This window comes from Hyperolius riggenbachi, chromosome 1, assembly GCF_040937935.1.
Source record: "Hyperolius riggenbachi isolate aHypRig1 chromosome 1, aHypRig1.pri, whole genome shotgun sequence".
Taxonomy (NCBI): domain Eukaryota; kingdom Metazoa; phylum Chordata; class Amphibia; order Anura; family Hyperoliidae; genus Hyperolius; species Hyperolius riggenbachi.
In genome coordinates, this window is record NC_090646.1 from 21,362,375 (window position 1) to 21,379,863 (window position 17,489).

The window sequence follows — 17,489 nt, forward strand, 5'->3', positions numbered from 1 at the left end:
AGAATATGGTGCAAACATTGTGTTTTAAAGAGAACCCGAGGTGATTCTTGGGAGGACAGATGGGACGGAGAGGCATGTTCTCTGCCTCATGACATGCCTCTGTGCCCTCCCACCGCCGCCATGCTATGGCCCCCTCCGAGATTAGCGGCAATATTTGTCGCTATCTTGGAGGTAAACATAGGGGATAGGGATTCCCTGTTCAAAACGCTCACCAAGGGAGTTCCTACAGGAGGGCAGCTCTCTCTCCCTGGCTGCGCCCCCAGCCGCTCCCTCACCTCCATGCACGCTGGTGAGAGAATGAATGTCTCTTTTCAGCGTTGTGACCCAGAGGTCACGAAAGTGGAAGTGGACCAGTGTGGCCCACAGGACAGGTGGGCCACACTGGCACGTTGTTTATATGTATGAAAACAGGTAACGCGAGTTGTTTGTAAGTAGGAGACTACTTGTACATACTTTTTCGCATGCGATCTCGCAAGCCAAAGTGCACAAGTGTGATCCCTCCCTGGAAGAGGCAGATTTATGTTTCAAAAATGTATATTTTGTCGTTTGACGACTAGTAGGTAGCGGAGGGGGTGAGGAGAACGATTGACTGGAGTTGGTCGGTAACAGGGAGGGGGTAAGGGGGAACGATTGGTTGGCGTTGGCTTGGTTGAAGAGTATTCTGATGATTCCGCAAACAATGAGGGAGGATGAAGGATGAGCCCAGGAGAAGTGTTTAGAAGTTTATGGACTCCATCCATCCCATGCTGGCTATTGCTGGTCCCCTCCCTGAGGGCTGTGGGGTCCTCCCTCCTCTCCTGCATCTGGTAACTTAAGCTGGGAGGTGACGCTTGTATCCAGAGGAAGGAGAGGAGGAAGGCTGCTGGAGAGAGGGGGGTCCTGCTGGCAGAGGTGAGGCACTCTTCTGTGAGGAGGAAGGCTGCAGGAGGAAGGGGGGTCCTGCTGGCAGAGGTGAGGCACTCTTCTGTGAGGAGGAAGGCTGCAGGCAGGAGAGAGGGGGGTCCAGCTGGCAGAGGTGAGGAACACTTCTATGAGGAGGAAGGCTGCTGGAGGGAGGGGGGTCCAGCTGGCAGAGGTGAGGAACACTTCTGTGAGGAGGATCTCAGCTCCATCTTCTGCTGAAGGACTGTCTTCACCACCCACCCTCTGCAGAACAAGGTATGGTCCTGTCATTCCCTCATACCTGGGGGGATTCCACCAGGGATGGGGGGCTCGCTTTCCTGTGGAAGCTTACAACAACCGCCTTTGTTTGGTTCTCGTCTCGTTTTATTGCTAAAGCCCCGGGGTCTGCTTAGGTCTCCTCGGACTCGCCGCGCACGCGTCGGTCATTCACCAGCGATCTATTAAACGCCTCGGTCGTCATTCATCGACCTACAACCTTCCCTCGATGTTATCTCTTCCTCAGCGGTATGTCGGTTTGTTGTGACTCAGGTAACACTGGCTGAAAAGTTTGAGTGCGGAAGTTTCAAGGCCAGTTATCGCCTCCCAGAAACTATTGGCTGTTTTTTGTTAGTTGTTTTTTATAGATTAAGTTCTTGTTTCGATGGAAACATCACATTTATGGACAGTTCAACGGGACCCTGAGCTGTGGGCTAAAATAAAAATCGTGACTTACCTAGCGCTTCCTCCAGACCCCCGTAGCCTGTGAAGTCCCCTGGTGTCCTTCTGCTTCTTCTCCTGGTCCCCCTGGCGGCTCCGATAATTCGTGACTTCGGGCTGAAGACACCCGTGCACGCTCCCACAGCGCACCCTGCGCATCATCACACCGGCCGCCGTAGGAGTCCTGAGCATGCACGGTTCTCTATGACTGAAACGCGGACAGGCGACTTCAGCCGAAGTTGCCGAATTACCAGAGCCGCCAGCGGAACCAGGAGAAGCAGCAGGAGGACACCGGGGGACCTCACGGGCTATGAGGGGCTGGAGGAAGTCCCAGGTAAGTCACGATTTTCATTTTAGTCCACCGCTCAAGGTCCCTTTAAACTTCAATTAAAACTCGATCAGGAAAGCTTGTTGTTTCGTCATTTGGGGTGGTGGGGGCAAGAAATGGGCAATCGATGGCCACCTAGGGGCCCACCAACCCACTGATGCGATCATTCGATTTGATTTTTACAATCACATTTTACAGAAAAGCGGTATGTGGGCAAAATTGACGTGAAACGATTTGATGGTTCATGGGAATACAGATTTTTTTTGTTGATTGGAATGTTGGATTTTACGATTGTATCTTAAGAGAGATAGCTCCTGTGATCGACCCGTTTTATGGGAACAAACGATAATTAGCTTCAGACAACTTACGATCCCGCAAATGTGATTGCATCTGAGGAAAATATTGTAGTGTTAATGGAAACCTTTAAGGAGACCACCAATGATGCAATTTTTTTGTATATTCTTTTGTACATTCTTACCAGATCTATGTAGTAGAAGAGGGGTAACCGGAGTGAACAGACTTTGAATGGATATTTTAGGAGGTCCCTCATATTACATAGAAGTGGTAAGATTGGACTAAAAAGATAGAACCATTAATAATCCAAACATTTGTATAGTGCTTTTCTCCTGTTGGAAACAAAGCACTCAAGAGCTGCAGCCACTAAGGGCATTCTCAAGAGGCCACCCTGCAGTGTTAGAAAGAGTTTTCTGTCATGCTGCCCCTACCCTGTGGAATACCTTGCCAAACCTAATCAAGACAGCTCCAACCCTAGACATGTTTACAGTATGGACAGATATATCCATCCAAAAAACATGCTGTGAACAGTATAAACGTGCATACACATCAATACTCTCCTGCACTGTATACTAGACTCTTGCTTGACACATTTTGGCAAGTTACAGGGAAAAAAAAGTTTTAAAAATAAATGTTATCACTTTTTGCACAGAAATCCTGGGGAAATTGAACTCCAGGGAGGTTAAATCTAAACTGAAAAGTCACCTGTTTAGTCTGGCATACGGTATATGATCACATAACTTTTTCCCCTGTACACATCACTATGAACTGACCTGAAACGAGTTGATGCACTTTGGGTCCTACAGGAGAAAATCGCTTGACAAATGTTTCATTGTTGTTGTTTTATGATGGAATCTGATTGAATATCTCGTGGTGCAAAGTGGTATTACATCACTCGATATCAATAATTTATCCACCAAAAATCTAAAGGTGTGCAGACACTGTAGGAGGCCTAAAAATGATCCCTAACACTAACAATAAGGGCTGGAACCCACAAGGGCGATTTTGAGAGCATTTTTGGAGCGTTACAGAACGCTAGCGTTTTGCCAAAACGCTCAGCTAATGTAATTGGATAGGGCAACTTCCACTGGAGCGTTTGCGATTCCTCAAATCGCAAACGCAGGACATGCAGCATTTTGGGAGCGTTAGTGCTTCAATGTAAAGTATATAAACGCTGGCGTAATCGCTCATCAAAACCTGCATGGAGCGATTTTGCTAGCGTTTTAACGTTAACACACACTGTAACAAAATTAAAATTAATTGAAAGGACCAATCAGACTTTAAAACGCTAATCGCTACACAACCGCTGGCAAATTGATACACTTTGTAAAATCACTTCCCAAAACGCTCATGAAACCGCTGACAAACTGCTCATACAAAATGCTAGTGCTTGCGATTAGCGATAGCGTTTTGCAGTGGGTTCCAGGCCTAAGATTTAGGTGAAAAATCCTCTCTCCTTAAAAATCAGCTAAAAACATATCATTTTAGTTTCTAATCAGGGCTGTTTTTACCATCGGGCCAATCTAGGCAGAGCTATTTATGAGCTCCCAAGTCAGGGATGGCTAAGGTCAGAAAACAATTATGTCTGCCCAGTGTCCCGCTTGAGCTAAATCCATCACTGCTTTGAGTCATTACAGTACATACAAACCTCATGCAGACTTGTATACAAACCTCATGCAGACTTATATACAAACCTCATGCAGACTTATCTACAAACCTCATGCAGACTTATATACAAACCTCATGCAGACTTGTATACAAACCTCATGCAGACTTATCTACAAACCTCATGCAGATTTATATACAAACCTCATTCAGACTTGTATACAACCCTCATGCAGACTTGTATACAACCCTCATGCAGACTTGTATACAACCCTCATGCAGACTTGTATACAAACCTCATGCAGACTTGTATACAAACCTCATGCAGACTGTGTCATGGTGGGGATACAGAATTGGGACTTTGTAGTGCAGCAGTCAGTGTGCACCGTGTATCTGTGTTGCCGAATGTATTGCGTATGTCATGTAAAAATGATCTTCTCATTTCAGTTTGCATCCACCTGTAAGTTTCCAAACGTGTCTGGAGCACAATTTTATTGTTATGTTTTATCAGACTGGTATCCACGGAGGGGGTAAAATTGCCCAATTAAAACTGAAGGTGTGTACCGTGCTTTCTAACGGGTGTGTACACACATCCAATTCTGATTGGCCACTGACAGACCAAATTTACCCCCTCCATGTAGTATGAGAGCCATTAGAATACTATGAGCAAATTGTGTAGGTAAGCTCTCATACTACATGAAAGTGGTAACATTGGTCGGTAATTGACCAATTAAAATTGGTTGTGTGTATGCACCCGAAAGCCTGGTACACACTTTAAATCACGATTACCACTGACCAATTTTACCACCTCCATGTAGTATATTGAATACTGTGAGCCAGTTGTGTAGGTAAACTCTCAGGCCTCAGTCACAGTGGGACGTTGCGGAGCTGCCTTATAAAGTCTTATAACGCAGCTTACCGCACTACAATGCTAATCCTATGGGCTGTTCACAGTGTGGCGTTAGCGTAGCATTGTAACGTGTAGTGTTATGGTAACACACTGCTGCAGCGCGTTACCTCTAAACACACACGTTACCGGGTACAGGGAAGCATACTTCTCATTGCCTGTATGCTTCACTGTACTTACCGTATGCGATGGTAATGCAGCGTTAATGTGCTTTTATGTGTGTTGCATTGTAATGCTGCGTTGTGACTTTAATGTCACTTAAATGTCAACGCAACGTCCCTCTGTGAATGAGGCCTCTTACTGCGTGGGGGTGGTAAAATTTGTCAGTGATTGGCCAATCAAAATTGAAGGTGTGTACCCCGCTTTACAAGTGACAATGACAAGTGACCAGTACCTTAAAGGAAGCTCCCGCAGCAACAATAGCAGTTGCGTGAGAAAAATCTGCCCCATCAGATCATTGAAGGGAAGGCCAAGACTAGATGATTGGCCAGTGGCATCACACATAATCGTTTGGGGGAAGGTAATCTGAGGTGTGTGCAGAGCTCTATAAGCCCTATCTACACAACACGATTCTTTGTGCGATTCGATTATGATTCTATTTACAATCCGATGAAATCCGACATGTCCAATCGGGATTCGATTTGATTCAATTCGATTTGCCATTGTTTTGCAATGGCAAAAATCGAATTGAATCGAATCCCGATCGGACATGTCGGATTTAATCAGATCGTAAATAGAATCGTAATCGAATCGCACAAAGAATCGTATTGTGTAGATAGGGCTTAAGCCCCATCTACACCATACAATATTTTGTCCAATTCGATTCTATTCATTGATTCGATTCGATCCGACATGTCCGATCGGGATTCAATTTGAGTCGATTGCAATGGCAAATTGAATCGAATCGAATCCCGATCGGGCATGTCGGATTTAATCGAATCAATGAATCAAATTGAATCGGACAAAAAAATTGTATGGTGTAGATGGGGCTTTAGGACTGTAGGTCAGGGAAGGCGTAGTTCATCTATACACAGTCAGAGTTTTCCTGTGCTGGGTGAATGGGGTGTGTGTCTCTATGTGAACAGACCTGTGTGTGTCTCTGCCCATCGCGCACCTGGCAGTGTACTGTGTGTTGCTGCACTGAGGAGGGTTCTGGCTGCAGTCCACAGACACGAGTCAGTCAGGGTACGCTGTGTACCTGGTACAGAGGCCGGGGCGCTCCCAGCTGCAGATAATACTGATAACACAGGCAACCTGCTAACCATGAAGGAATCTCCATCCATCCAAACATCCCACTGCTGTGTTATCCTCTCACCTGGAGGGGGCGCTCCTGGGAAGAAGGAAATGTGGGCAGCTGAGTCGCCATGGTAGTGTAGCTGCCGCCATAAGCACCCCTATACATTACAGCTACGGGCGGGAGATATGCCTGATATTTTAGGGGGGTGTTCAGTTAGAGTTAGGCATTGACAGGTAAGGTATTGGGGGGAGTTGGTTAGGGTTACGCATCGGCGGATGGAAGGAGCAGCTTATATGCGAGTCAGTGGAGCAGAACAGATGTGGAGCAGGTTTTGTTACTGGCAGAGGAGTGTAAGGATCGTGCACTAGTGATCCTGCTCTTGCCAGGTGGCTCCCTTCTGTGTCTGTGCCCCTCATCCCCTGCAGCATGGTGTGCAGAGTGCGCTGCTCAATACCACCTGTGTCCCCTGGCTTGTGGAGCGGAGTGTGCAAGCAATGTGTCAGCGGTGCAATGATCGGGGATCCTTCCTTTGTGGCAATCACTGTGTCTCATATTTATGATGCCATCTAGTGGCGTCTTGAGACACAGCTGTATCATCTTTGGGGCACATCATCTGGCTATGGGGAGGAAGGGGTCTGACTTGTACTGGGGGCACATATGGCTACTATGGAGGGGTCTATAGTGGGGATGAGGCTTATACGCGAGTCAATCACTTTTTTCCTTGTTTTTGAGGGGAAAGTGGGTACCTCGGCTTATAAGCGGGTCCGCTTATATGCGAGTATATACAGTAGATCATCAGGGGCTCTGTATGGCTGATATTGAAGCCCCTCCCACAGTATGATGTCATGACCATGGTCCTGACAGTTTTCTGTCTGTGAACCACATTGCATTGTGGGAAATAATGGCTTTTTTCCAACTGCCAAGCAAGCAGTATCTCCCTCTGTGCATAGAACTCTCAGTAACAAACATTCTGCACTGATCACCTGGCGGAACTAAAGATGCCACCATGTGATAAATGTCAGAATGGAAATCAGGGAGAGAATAGATGTTACAATGGGCAAACACTGACTAAATAAAATAATCTATAAATTAATATTTTTATAAGCACAGTTTTTCAGTGTGTATTTTTACTACAGTTCTTCTTAAATGGCTGTTTCACACCGCAGGTGATTCTGCTATTGACTATTGCTGGTGATTGGCGAATTGCTAGCGCAGTGGCGGCCTATAGGAGCATTCACACTGCAGAATTTGCGATTGCAAACGCACTGTATGTAGCGATTTAGGAGCGATTACGCAAAAAATCAGGGCAAAATAACCACGCGACAAATCAACTGCGATTGCGGTGTGTGAGTGATTTGCACAGGTAGAAATCGAGCAGGAAAATAATTTGAATTGCGGAAACCTTGCTGGCGGTGCAACTGCTTTGTGACTTTCCTGCGCCCGCTAACAAAGTACGGGAGCTCATGTGCACCAAAAATGCAGCAGAATGGCGACTGCGCTTAGGAAAAGAATGCATTATGAACGCATCTCACTAATTGAAATGTTTACCGCTGTGGATTCCATTTGTTTTACTGAACCTAATGTTTGAAGATCCACAAGCAGAAAGGGCTGTGAACGGAAGCAGGCCAGGCATTCTGGAATGGTATGCCCTCCAGTCTCAGTGAATGAGCCCCAGTGAGGGCAGAGTAATAGCTTGCACTGTATTGTATCATATCTGCTGTAGATCTTATCCGCCTGCAGCTCCCAGGCTGAGCACTGTGCTGCCTTCCATCGCTCCCAGCTCCTGAGGCCGGTCCCACCTCTGCACACCCCTTCCTTCCTCCAGCGCTGTGTCATCGCTCACATATGCTGCTGCCAGTACTCCCTGAACACTATTTATAGGAGGGAAGCAAAGTTAAAGCAGACCTCCGAACCTAGAAGCCACTGCGCATACACACCGGGAGTGCTATCGGGGGTAGAGGGATTGTTCGCAACCGGAACTGCGCATGCACAGAGGACGCCCCAGGTAAGTATAACTCCTTCTGCTGTGATTGTCTCAGGTACACATTAAGGCCCGCATTCCTATGTCTGTACTGTGATCTAATTCACAGGACGTGTGCAATTTGCCAATCGCGAGACGCGCTTGTTTTATCAAGCAAGTCGCGGGACTTGTGGCTCCTTAACAGCTGTAGAGCCAAGTTTGCAGATCGCTGCGCTAGTAGAATGGGAGACGCACCCCATGATGTACTTTCGGTGCCATCGCCATTTCATGCAGTTGAGTGGGACTTTTCAATCGCACCATAGTGTGAACAAAAACGCAGAGGAGAGATGATTGCGCTCTCCCCCACGCACTTGTGATTGGCTGTGGAAATGACCCTTAGTCCTGGGACACTCTAGAGCGCTTTCAGGCACATTGTGGAATCGCCGGTGATACTAAAAGCACTGTATAAGGATCACATCGGATTTATTGTGTTTTGCTGAAATCGCAGTTGCGGTGTCTGCGGTAGTTTTGGAGTGATTTCATGAGGGGACAATATCACTTTACCTGAAATCACTCCATTTTTAAGACCCACTTTTGAGTCACAGGCCTTGGCGATGGAAGGATCCTGATTGACAGCCAGGGGCGTAACAATAGACCCTGCAAGGGATGCAGCCGCAGGGGGGCCCGTGGGGAGAGAAGTTTCTTTTCCCTGTCCTGAGAGACTGAAAACTAAGGTCACGGAGTGAAAAAACTTACTGCTCTCTGCACAATTGTTCTAATGACTGCATCTGCTCAGCCCCTGATAAGGAATCATACAAAGTTTTGCAGACAAAGATTTGTACACAGTTCCTATTCAGTGTTCAGCAGGGTCTTGTGTACAGCCCTCAGCCTCTCTACCCCTCCCCAAGTGCTGTGTACTGTAGTGATGCTGGAGGAGTCTGCAGAGCCAGTTCTGCTCCATCAGAGATGGACAGAGTTAGTGTAATGAGCTGAGGCTGGGAGCACACTCCTCTGTCGGTTTCCTGTATGCGTTTTCTGCACATCATGTGTGTCTGTATGTGGGAAAACATGCACGTTTTATCACAGAAGCTGATGTAACTGATAGAGAAAATGTCTGCAGTGCTTCACTTTTTCTCTGCATGGGGGAAACACATTCATGTGTGCACTGGCCAATTAAATAACATTGGATTTCAGTTTACCTGTGCAGAAAGCAATGGGAGGGGCATCTAAAGCTTTGCAGGGGGGCCCAGTGATTTGTAGTGACGCCCCTATTGATGGCACAGAGCTCCATGTTTGCTCCAGTCTGTCTTGCGCTGTCTCTATCTTCCCTCCCCCACTCACAGATGACTAGTCTGTAGCAGAAGCGCAGAGAGCGGGGGGGGGGGGGGGGGGGGGGTCTTTGAGCAATAATCTGTAATCTGTGGTCTGACGGCAAATGCTGCGTTATGTAAACACGATGGAATATTACTGCTAACTCCTCTCATCTCTCCCCCGTCCTCCTCTGAGCTCCAACATCAGCTATAAACAGTTTGTGTACATTCTAAACTGATAAACATTGAATCCTAACCCTCTGGTATCTAATTAAAGGGAACCTGTAGTGAGAGGTTTATGGAGGCTGCTATATTTATTTCCTGTTAAACAATAACAGTTGCCTGGCAGCCCTGCTGATCTATTTGGCTGCAGTAGTGTCTGAATCACACCAGAAACAAGCATGCGGCTAATCTTGTCAGATCTGACAATGATGTCAGAAACACCTGATCTGCTGCATGCTAGTTCTGGGGCTGTGGCTAAATGTATTATAGGCAGAGGATCAGCAGGGCTGCCAGGCAACTGGTATTGCTTAACAGGAAATAAACATGGCAGCCTCCATACATCTCTTGCTTCAGGTTCCTTTGGATAGTCAAGACCATTGTTCTTCTCTTTACCCTCTCCGCTTTGTGTCACCCTGTCACATGTTGGCGCTGTTGGCACTCCTCCCACCTCCATATATAGCAGCAGAAGGCATTGTTAGCCTGCAGGCTAACGACTCATCAGTGCAGAACTTGGTCCCGATCTGACACCGGAGGGATCGGATCCTGATCTCAGTAATTGTGCGTGTGTATGAGGCTTCAGCCTCTCATATAACGGCCATCAGACCTCAGAGCTTATAGATAAAAGAATGTGGGCAGCAGCAGATCACTCATAGTACTGCCAGCTAGCGCCCTCTGCTAGTCTGTCCTCCATGGTCTTTGGCAGAATGGCATATAACAAGTGTCACTAGTACTATTGCAAGCTGCAGGTATCTGTACTGAGATGTGGCAGGTTTTACTGAGTTTTCTCTCTGTTTGTGTTTTTAGGAAATGACGGCGGTACTGGACCACAGAATGCAGACGCTGCAAATAGGTGAGCCAAATACCAAATAACGGCAATAATAAAAGTGATAAGTGAGAGTATTTAGTGCCAGTGGGTTATATAGACTGGTAGCCCGGCCCATGACGACTGTATAGCTCTCAAATTACCCTCTTTTGAAGGGACTGTCCCCCTGTCCCTTTTTCCTCCTCATTTGTCCCTCTTTCAGGACTGATGTACAGATCTATGTACATATATATATCTTTCTACTGAAAAAATGTGTTTAATTGATTTGAAACGTTATTTCCATCCTTTAAACTCATATATTTCTTATTTTCAACTGTTAATATGAAGGAAAATGAACCAGGATAGAAAAGACCAGTGTGGTTTGAATGATAAACCATCATATTTTTCTTATGAAATCTTTATAGTGTGTGTGATTGGGGGTGTGGCAGGGGCGTGGTTAGAAGTGTGGCAGGGGTGCGGCTTAAGTGTCCCTCTTTTTTATCTCAAAAAGTTGGGAGGAATGCGACTGGAAATCAGTAAAGTTCCCATAAGCCCCCTCCATGTCTTTGGCCTTCCTGCCAGTAAACATGTTTTATAGAAGCGGTAAGTACCTTCCTTTATCCCTTCATTGCCACAGTCACCTGACTCACACAGTCTCCTCCCACATTGCTTCCCTGTATAAGCATTAGGGCTCTTTCACATCAGAGTTTGCGTTGGAGAACGCTCAAAGCATACGTTTTGTTGTATGCGTTTTAATATGCGTTGCACTGCAGTGAGTGTGCGTTTTTAATCCGTTTTCAATGCGTTACAGCACCTAGGAAAACGCAGGTAATTTTTTTTTCTTTTAGTTTTCAACTTTCTACATTGTTCCTCTGTTGCATTCTGGGACTGATTGCCTGCGTTAACGGATTAAAAATGCGCCTAGTGTGCGTTTTACATTGACTAACATTGTAACGCATAAAGCTAGTGTTGGCCGAAAAACTGCGCCTGGGTGCAGTGTAACGCAACGCACAAAAAGGCTGCGTTATATGTGAAAGCTAAAATGAAAGTCTATGGACTTAATTTTACCTTGGGTAACGCAAACTTTACCTACTGCGTTGAAACGCAGAAAATCTGCCCTAATGTGAAAGAGCCCTTAGGGATGGTCAACTAGATGTACGTAATTCTGATTTCAAGTATTATGCAAATTTTGCATACAAACATATCTTCCTCAGATCCACATTGCCTTCTGGGAGAGGACATGGCTTAGGTGTCACTGTCACTTGACTTCCCACTGTGGCCTACCCTTCCTGAGATCCACATTGCCTTCTGGGGGAGGACATGGCTTAGGTGTCACCGTCACTTGACTTCCCACTGTGGCCTACCCTTCCTGAAATCCACATTGCTTTCTGGGACGGGGCGTGGCTTAGCTATCACTCTCCCGCCCACTGTGGCCTACTCGTCCTTTATTGCAGGATTTGTATCAGCTGTAACAAAGAAATGTTTTTTCTTTAAAGGTTATTATACTGTTTCGTATCTTTTAGAGCAGAGAGGAAGTTCTGAGTTCAGGTCTGTTTTGTACTGAAGGCCAGATTTCTTTTTTGTCATAAGAAAAAGGAGAGAACGCTATCCTCTCCCTGTTGGTTTTCTACAGTAAACATGGAAGTGATGGTCAAGTAGTAGATGCAAATAACTGCGAGTTGATGCACATGTTTGCATTTTTACATTTTTGTGCAAACTTAAGCAGGTTGAAAATGAACCAATCTAATCCTGCTGAAGTAAAATTTGATTGGTTAATTTTCATGCTGCATAAATTTGCATCAACTCGAAGTTATTTACATCTACTTGACCATCACTAGGAAATGGTATCAATCAAAATTGGATGTATGTACTGGGCTTTACTGCACAGAACAGATTCCAGACTTGCAAAGACGTGTAATTATAGCCTCAGTCGGCTGTGGAAAGTCGTATTCGGCTGCCAAGTGAAATGGAAAGATGCCTTTTGGTGCTGTGAAGTGACAGGAAGGCGGGTCGAGCCCTGCTCTATACTTGCAGCATTGCCTTGGCAATGACAGTGTCTTGTGTAGTGACAACAAGCACGATATGATGATTAGTGTATGGAACCGGTGTCTCCCTGTGAGGCTGTGAGGAAGGAGGAAGGTGTATCCGTCAGCGCAGGGCGTGCTGCATAATGTCACCCTCTTCCTATAGCAGAGGAAGCCTAGGAACAATCCCATTGTCCTACGCTTTCATCTATACCCCGCTCCACAGACTGGCAGATCCATCTTGTGTCAGTGAGCGGTACGGAGGGCAGATGTGTCATGCCACACTCTGTACCACAACATCCAGCCAGGCCTCAGCCAGAGAGAGGGCGAAGCAGCACTGGCTGGATGGGTGGGGAGCTGGGTGGGGGGCTCTGTTTATTTTGGAGAGTACAGAGTAAGGTGGGGGTGGGGGGAGTCCAGATAAGAGGAAACCTACTCTGAGAAGTATTTCCTTTGGTTTCCAGGTTCTCAGAGGATGTTTAGAAAGGAACCAAAAAATTCATGAAAACGCCCAGGCTGTGTTCCAGGGTGAGGGGGAAATCACAGAGGACAATGCCAGAGATTACTACACAGCAATCAGTGACAGGCCACAGGGCTCCCTACACAGCAATCAGTAACAGGCCACGGGGCTCCCTGCACAGCAATCAGTGACAGGCCACGGGGCTCCCTACACAGCAATCAGTGACAGGCCACGGGGCTCCCTGCATAGCAATCAGTGACAGGCCACAGGGCTCCCTACACAGCAATCAGTGACAGGCCACGGGGCTCCCTACACAGCAATCAGTGACAGGCCACGGGGCTCCCTGCATAGCAATTAGTGACAGGCCACAGGGCTCCCTGCACAGCAATCAGTGACAGGCCACGGGGCTCCCTGCACAGCAATCAGTGACAGGCCACGGGGCTCCCTGCATAGCAATCAGTGACAGGCCACGGGGCTCCCTGCACAGCAATCAGTGACAGGCCACGGGGCTCCCTGCGCAGCAATCAGTGACAGGCGACGGAGCTCCCTGCATAGCAATCAGTGACAGGCCACAGGGCTCCCTACACAGCAATCAGTGACAGGCCACGGAGCTCCCTGCACAGCAATCAGTGACAGGCCACAGGGCTCCCTGCACAGCAATCAGTGACAGGCCACGGGGCTCCCTGCACAGCAATCAGTGACAGGCCACGGGGCTCCCTGCATAGCAATCAGTGACAGGCCACAGGGCTCCCTACACAGCAATCAGTGACAGGCCACGGAGCTCCCTGCACAGCAATCAGTGACAGGCCACAGGGCTCCCTACACAGCAATCAGTGACAGGCCACAGGGCTCCCTACACAGCAATCAGTGACAGGCCACCACGGGGCTCCCTGCACAGCAATCAGTGACAGGCCACGGGGCTCCCTGCACAGCAATCAGTGACAGGCCACGGGGCTCCCTGTGCAGCAATCAGTGACAGGCCACGGGGCTCCCTGTGCAGCAATCAGTGACAGGCCACGGGGCTCCCTACACAGCAATCAGTGACAGGCCACGGGGCTCCCTGCATAGCAATCAGTGACAGGCCACAGGGCTCCCTACACAGCAATCAGTGACAGGCCACGGAGCTCCCTGCACAGCAATCAGTGACAGGCCACAGGGCTCCCTACACAGCAATCAGTGACAGGCCACAGGGCTCCCTACACAGCAATCAGTGACAGGCCACCACGGGGCTCCCTGCACAGCAATCAGTGACAGGCCACGGGGCTCCCTGCACAGCAATCAGTGACAGGCCACGGGGCTCCCTGTGCAGCAATCAGTGACAGGCCACGGGGCTCCCTGTGCAGCAATCAGTGACAGGCCACGGGGCTCCCTGTGCAGCAATCAGTGACAGGCCACGGGGCTCCCTGCGTAGCAATCAGTGACAGGCCACGGGGCTCCCTACACAGCAATCAGTGACAGGCCACAGGGATCCCTGCATAGCAATCAGTGACAGGCCACGGGGCTCCCTGCATAGCAATCAGTGACAGGCCACCACGGGGCTCCCTGCACAGCAATCAGTGACAGGCCACCACGGGGCTCCCTGCATAGCAATCAGTGACAGGCCACGGGGCTCCCTGTGCAGCAATCAGTGACAGGCCACGGGGCTCCCTGCACAGCAATCAGTGACAGGCCACGGGGCTCCCTACACAGCAATCAGTGACAGGCCACCACGGGGCTCCCTGCATAGCAATCAGTGACAGGCCACGGGGCTCTCTGCATAGCAATCAGTGACAGGCCACGGGGCTCCCTACACAGCAATCAGTGACAGGCCACGGGGCTCCCTGTGCAGCAATCAGTGACAGGCCACGGGGCTCCCTGCATAGCAATCAGTGACAGGCCACGGGGCTCCCTGCGCAGCAATCAGTGACAGGCCACAGGGCTCCCTACACAGCAATCAGTGACAGGCCACCACGGGGCTCCCTGCATAGCAATCAGTGACAGGCCACGGGGCTCCTTGCACAGCAATCAGTGACAGGCCACAGGGCTCCCTACACAGCAATCAGTGACAGGCCACAGGGCTCCCTACACAGCAATCAGTGACAGGCCACAGGGCTCCCTGCATAGCAATCAGTGACAGGCCACGGGGCTCCCTGTACAGCAATCAGTGACAGGCCACGGGGCTCCCTACACAGCAATCAGTGACAGGCCACGGGGCTCCCTGTACAGCAATCAGTGACAGGCCACGGGGCTCCCTGCATAGCAATCAGTGACAGGCCACAGGGATCCCTGCATAGCAATTAGTGACAGGCCACGGGGCTCCCTGCGCAGCAATCAGTGACAGGCCACCACGGGGCTCCCTGCATAGCAATCAGTGACAGGCCACGGGGCTCCCTGTGCAGCAATCAGTGACAGGCCACGGGGCTCCCTGCATAGCAATCAGTGACAGGCCACATGGCTCCCTGCATAGCAATCAGTTATAGGCCACCAGGCTCCCTGCATAACAATCCGTGACAGGCCACAGGGCTCCCTGCATAGCAATCAGTGACAGGCCACAGGGCTCCCTGCATAGCAATCAGTGACAGGCTACGGGGCTCCCTGCACAGCAATCAGTGACAGGCCACGGGGCTCCCTGCATAGCAATCAATGACAGGCCACGGGGCTCCCTGCATAGCAATCAGTGACAGGCCACGGGGCTCCCTGCATAGCAATCAGTTATAGGCCACCAGGCTCCCTGCATAACAATCCGTGACAGGCCACGGGGCTCTCTGCACAGCAATCAGTGACAGGCCACAGGGCTCCCTACACAGCAATCAGTGACAGGCCACGGGGCTTCCTGCACAGCAATCAGTGACAGGCCACGGGGCTCCCTGCATAGCAATCAGTGACAGGCCACGGGGCTCCCTGTACAGCAATCAGTGACAGGCCACGGGGCTCCCTGCATAGCAATCAGTGACAGGCCACAGGGATCCCTGCATAGCAATCAGTGACAGGCCACGGGGCTCCCTGCGCAGCAATCAGTGACAGGCCACGGGGCTCCCTGCATAGCAATCAGTGACAGGCCACGGGGCTCCCTGCATAGCAATCAGTGACAGGCCACGGGGCTCCCTGTGCAGCAATCAGTGACAGGCCACGGGGCTCCCTGCATAGCAATCAGTGACAGGCCACAGGGCTCCCTGCATAGCAATCAGTGACAGGCCACGAGGCTCCCTGTGCAGCAATCAGTGACAGGCCACGGGGCTCCCTGCATAGCAATCAGTGACAGGCCACATGGCTCCCTGCATAGCAATCAGTGACAGGCCACGGGGCTCCCTGCATAGCAATCAGTGACAGGCCACAGGGCTCCCTGCATAGCAATCAGTGACAGGCCACGGGGCTCCCTGCATAGCAATCAGTGACAGGCCACGGGGCTCCCTGCATAGCAATCAGTGACAGGCCACGGGGCTCCCTGCATAGCAATCAGTGACAGGCCACGGGGCTCCCTGCATAGCAATCAGTGACAGGCCACGGGGCTCCCTGCATAGCAATCAGTTATAGGCCACCAGGCTCCCTGCATAACAATCCGTGACAGGCCACGGGGCTCCCTGCATAGCAATCAGTGACAGGCCACAGGGCTCCCTGCATAGCAATCAGTGACAGGCTACGGGGCTCCCTGCACAGCAATCAGTGACAGGCCACGGGGCTCCCTGCACAGCAATCAGTGACAGGCCACATGGCTCCCTGCATAGCAATCAGTTATAGGCCACCAGGCTCCCTGCATAACAATCCGTGACAGGCCACGGGGCTCCCTGCATAGCAATCAGTGACAGGCCACAGGGCTCCCTGCATAGCAATCAGTGACAGGCTACGGGGCTCCCTGCACAGCAATCAGTGACAGGCCACGGGGCTCCCTGCATAGCAATCAGTGACAGGCCACGGGGCTCCCTGCATAGCAATCAGTGACAGGCCACGGGGCTCCCTGCATAGCAATCAGTTATAGGCCACCAGGCTCCCTGCATAACAATCCGTGACAGGCCAGGGGGCTCCCTGTGTAGCGATCAGTGACAGGCCACGGGGCTCCCTGTGTAGCGATCAGTGACAGGCCACGGGGCTCCCTGTGTAGCGATCAGTGACAGGCCACGGAGCTCCCTGTGCAGCAATCAGTGACAGGCCACGGGGCTCCCTGCATAGCAATCAGTGACAGGCCACGGGGCTCCCTACACAGCAATCAGTGACAGGCCACGGGGCTCCCTGCATAGCAATCAGTGACAGGCCACAGGGATCCCTGCATAGCAATCAGTGACAGGCCACGGGGCTCCCTGCGCAGCAATCAGTGACAGGCCACGGGGCTCCCTGCGCAGCAATCAGTGAAAGGCCACGGGGCTCTCTGCACAGCAATCAGTGACAGGCCCCAGGGCTCCCTGCGTAGCAATCAGTGACAGGCCACGGGGCTCCCTGCGCAGCAATCAGTGACAGGCCACAGGGCTCCCTGCACAGCAATCAGTGACAGGCCACGGGGCTTCCTGCATACAGTAGCAATCAGTGACAGGCCACGGGGCTCCCTGCACAGCAATCAGTGACAGGCCACGGGGCTCCCTGCGCAGCAATCAGTGACAGGCCACGGGGCTCCCTGCGCAGCAATCAGTGAAAGGCCACGGGGCTCTCTGCACAGCAATCAGTGACAGGCCACGGGGCTCCCTGCACAGCAATCAGTGACAGGCCACGGGGCTCCCTGTACAGCAATCAGTGACAGGCCACGGGGCTTCCTGTGTAGCAATCAGTGACT

At 50.4% G+C, this 17,489-nt stretch overlaps 1 protein-coding gene across 4 annotated transcripts in view; it reads left to right on the top strand.

Annotated features, from left to right (window-relative positions):
* The first annotated feature begins 831 nt into the window (after window positions 1-831).
* HSPA12B (heat shock protein family A (Hsp70) member 12B) overlaps window positions 832-17,489 on the top strand; it is an 83,767-nt gene continuing 67,109 nt past the window's right edge. The window contains exons 1-2 of one of the 4 annotated variants that reach the window (XM_068266236.1): window positions 832-891; window positions 10,267-10,312. In XM_068266236.1, coding sequence (XP_068122337.1) covers window positions 10,270-10,312 — 43 coding nt within the window. In that variant the 5' untranslated portion in view covers window positions 832-891; window positions 10,267-10,269. The other 3 variants (XM_068266235.1, XM_068266234.1, XM_068266240.1) reach the window with 3 other exon arrangements.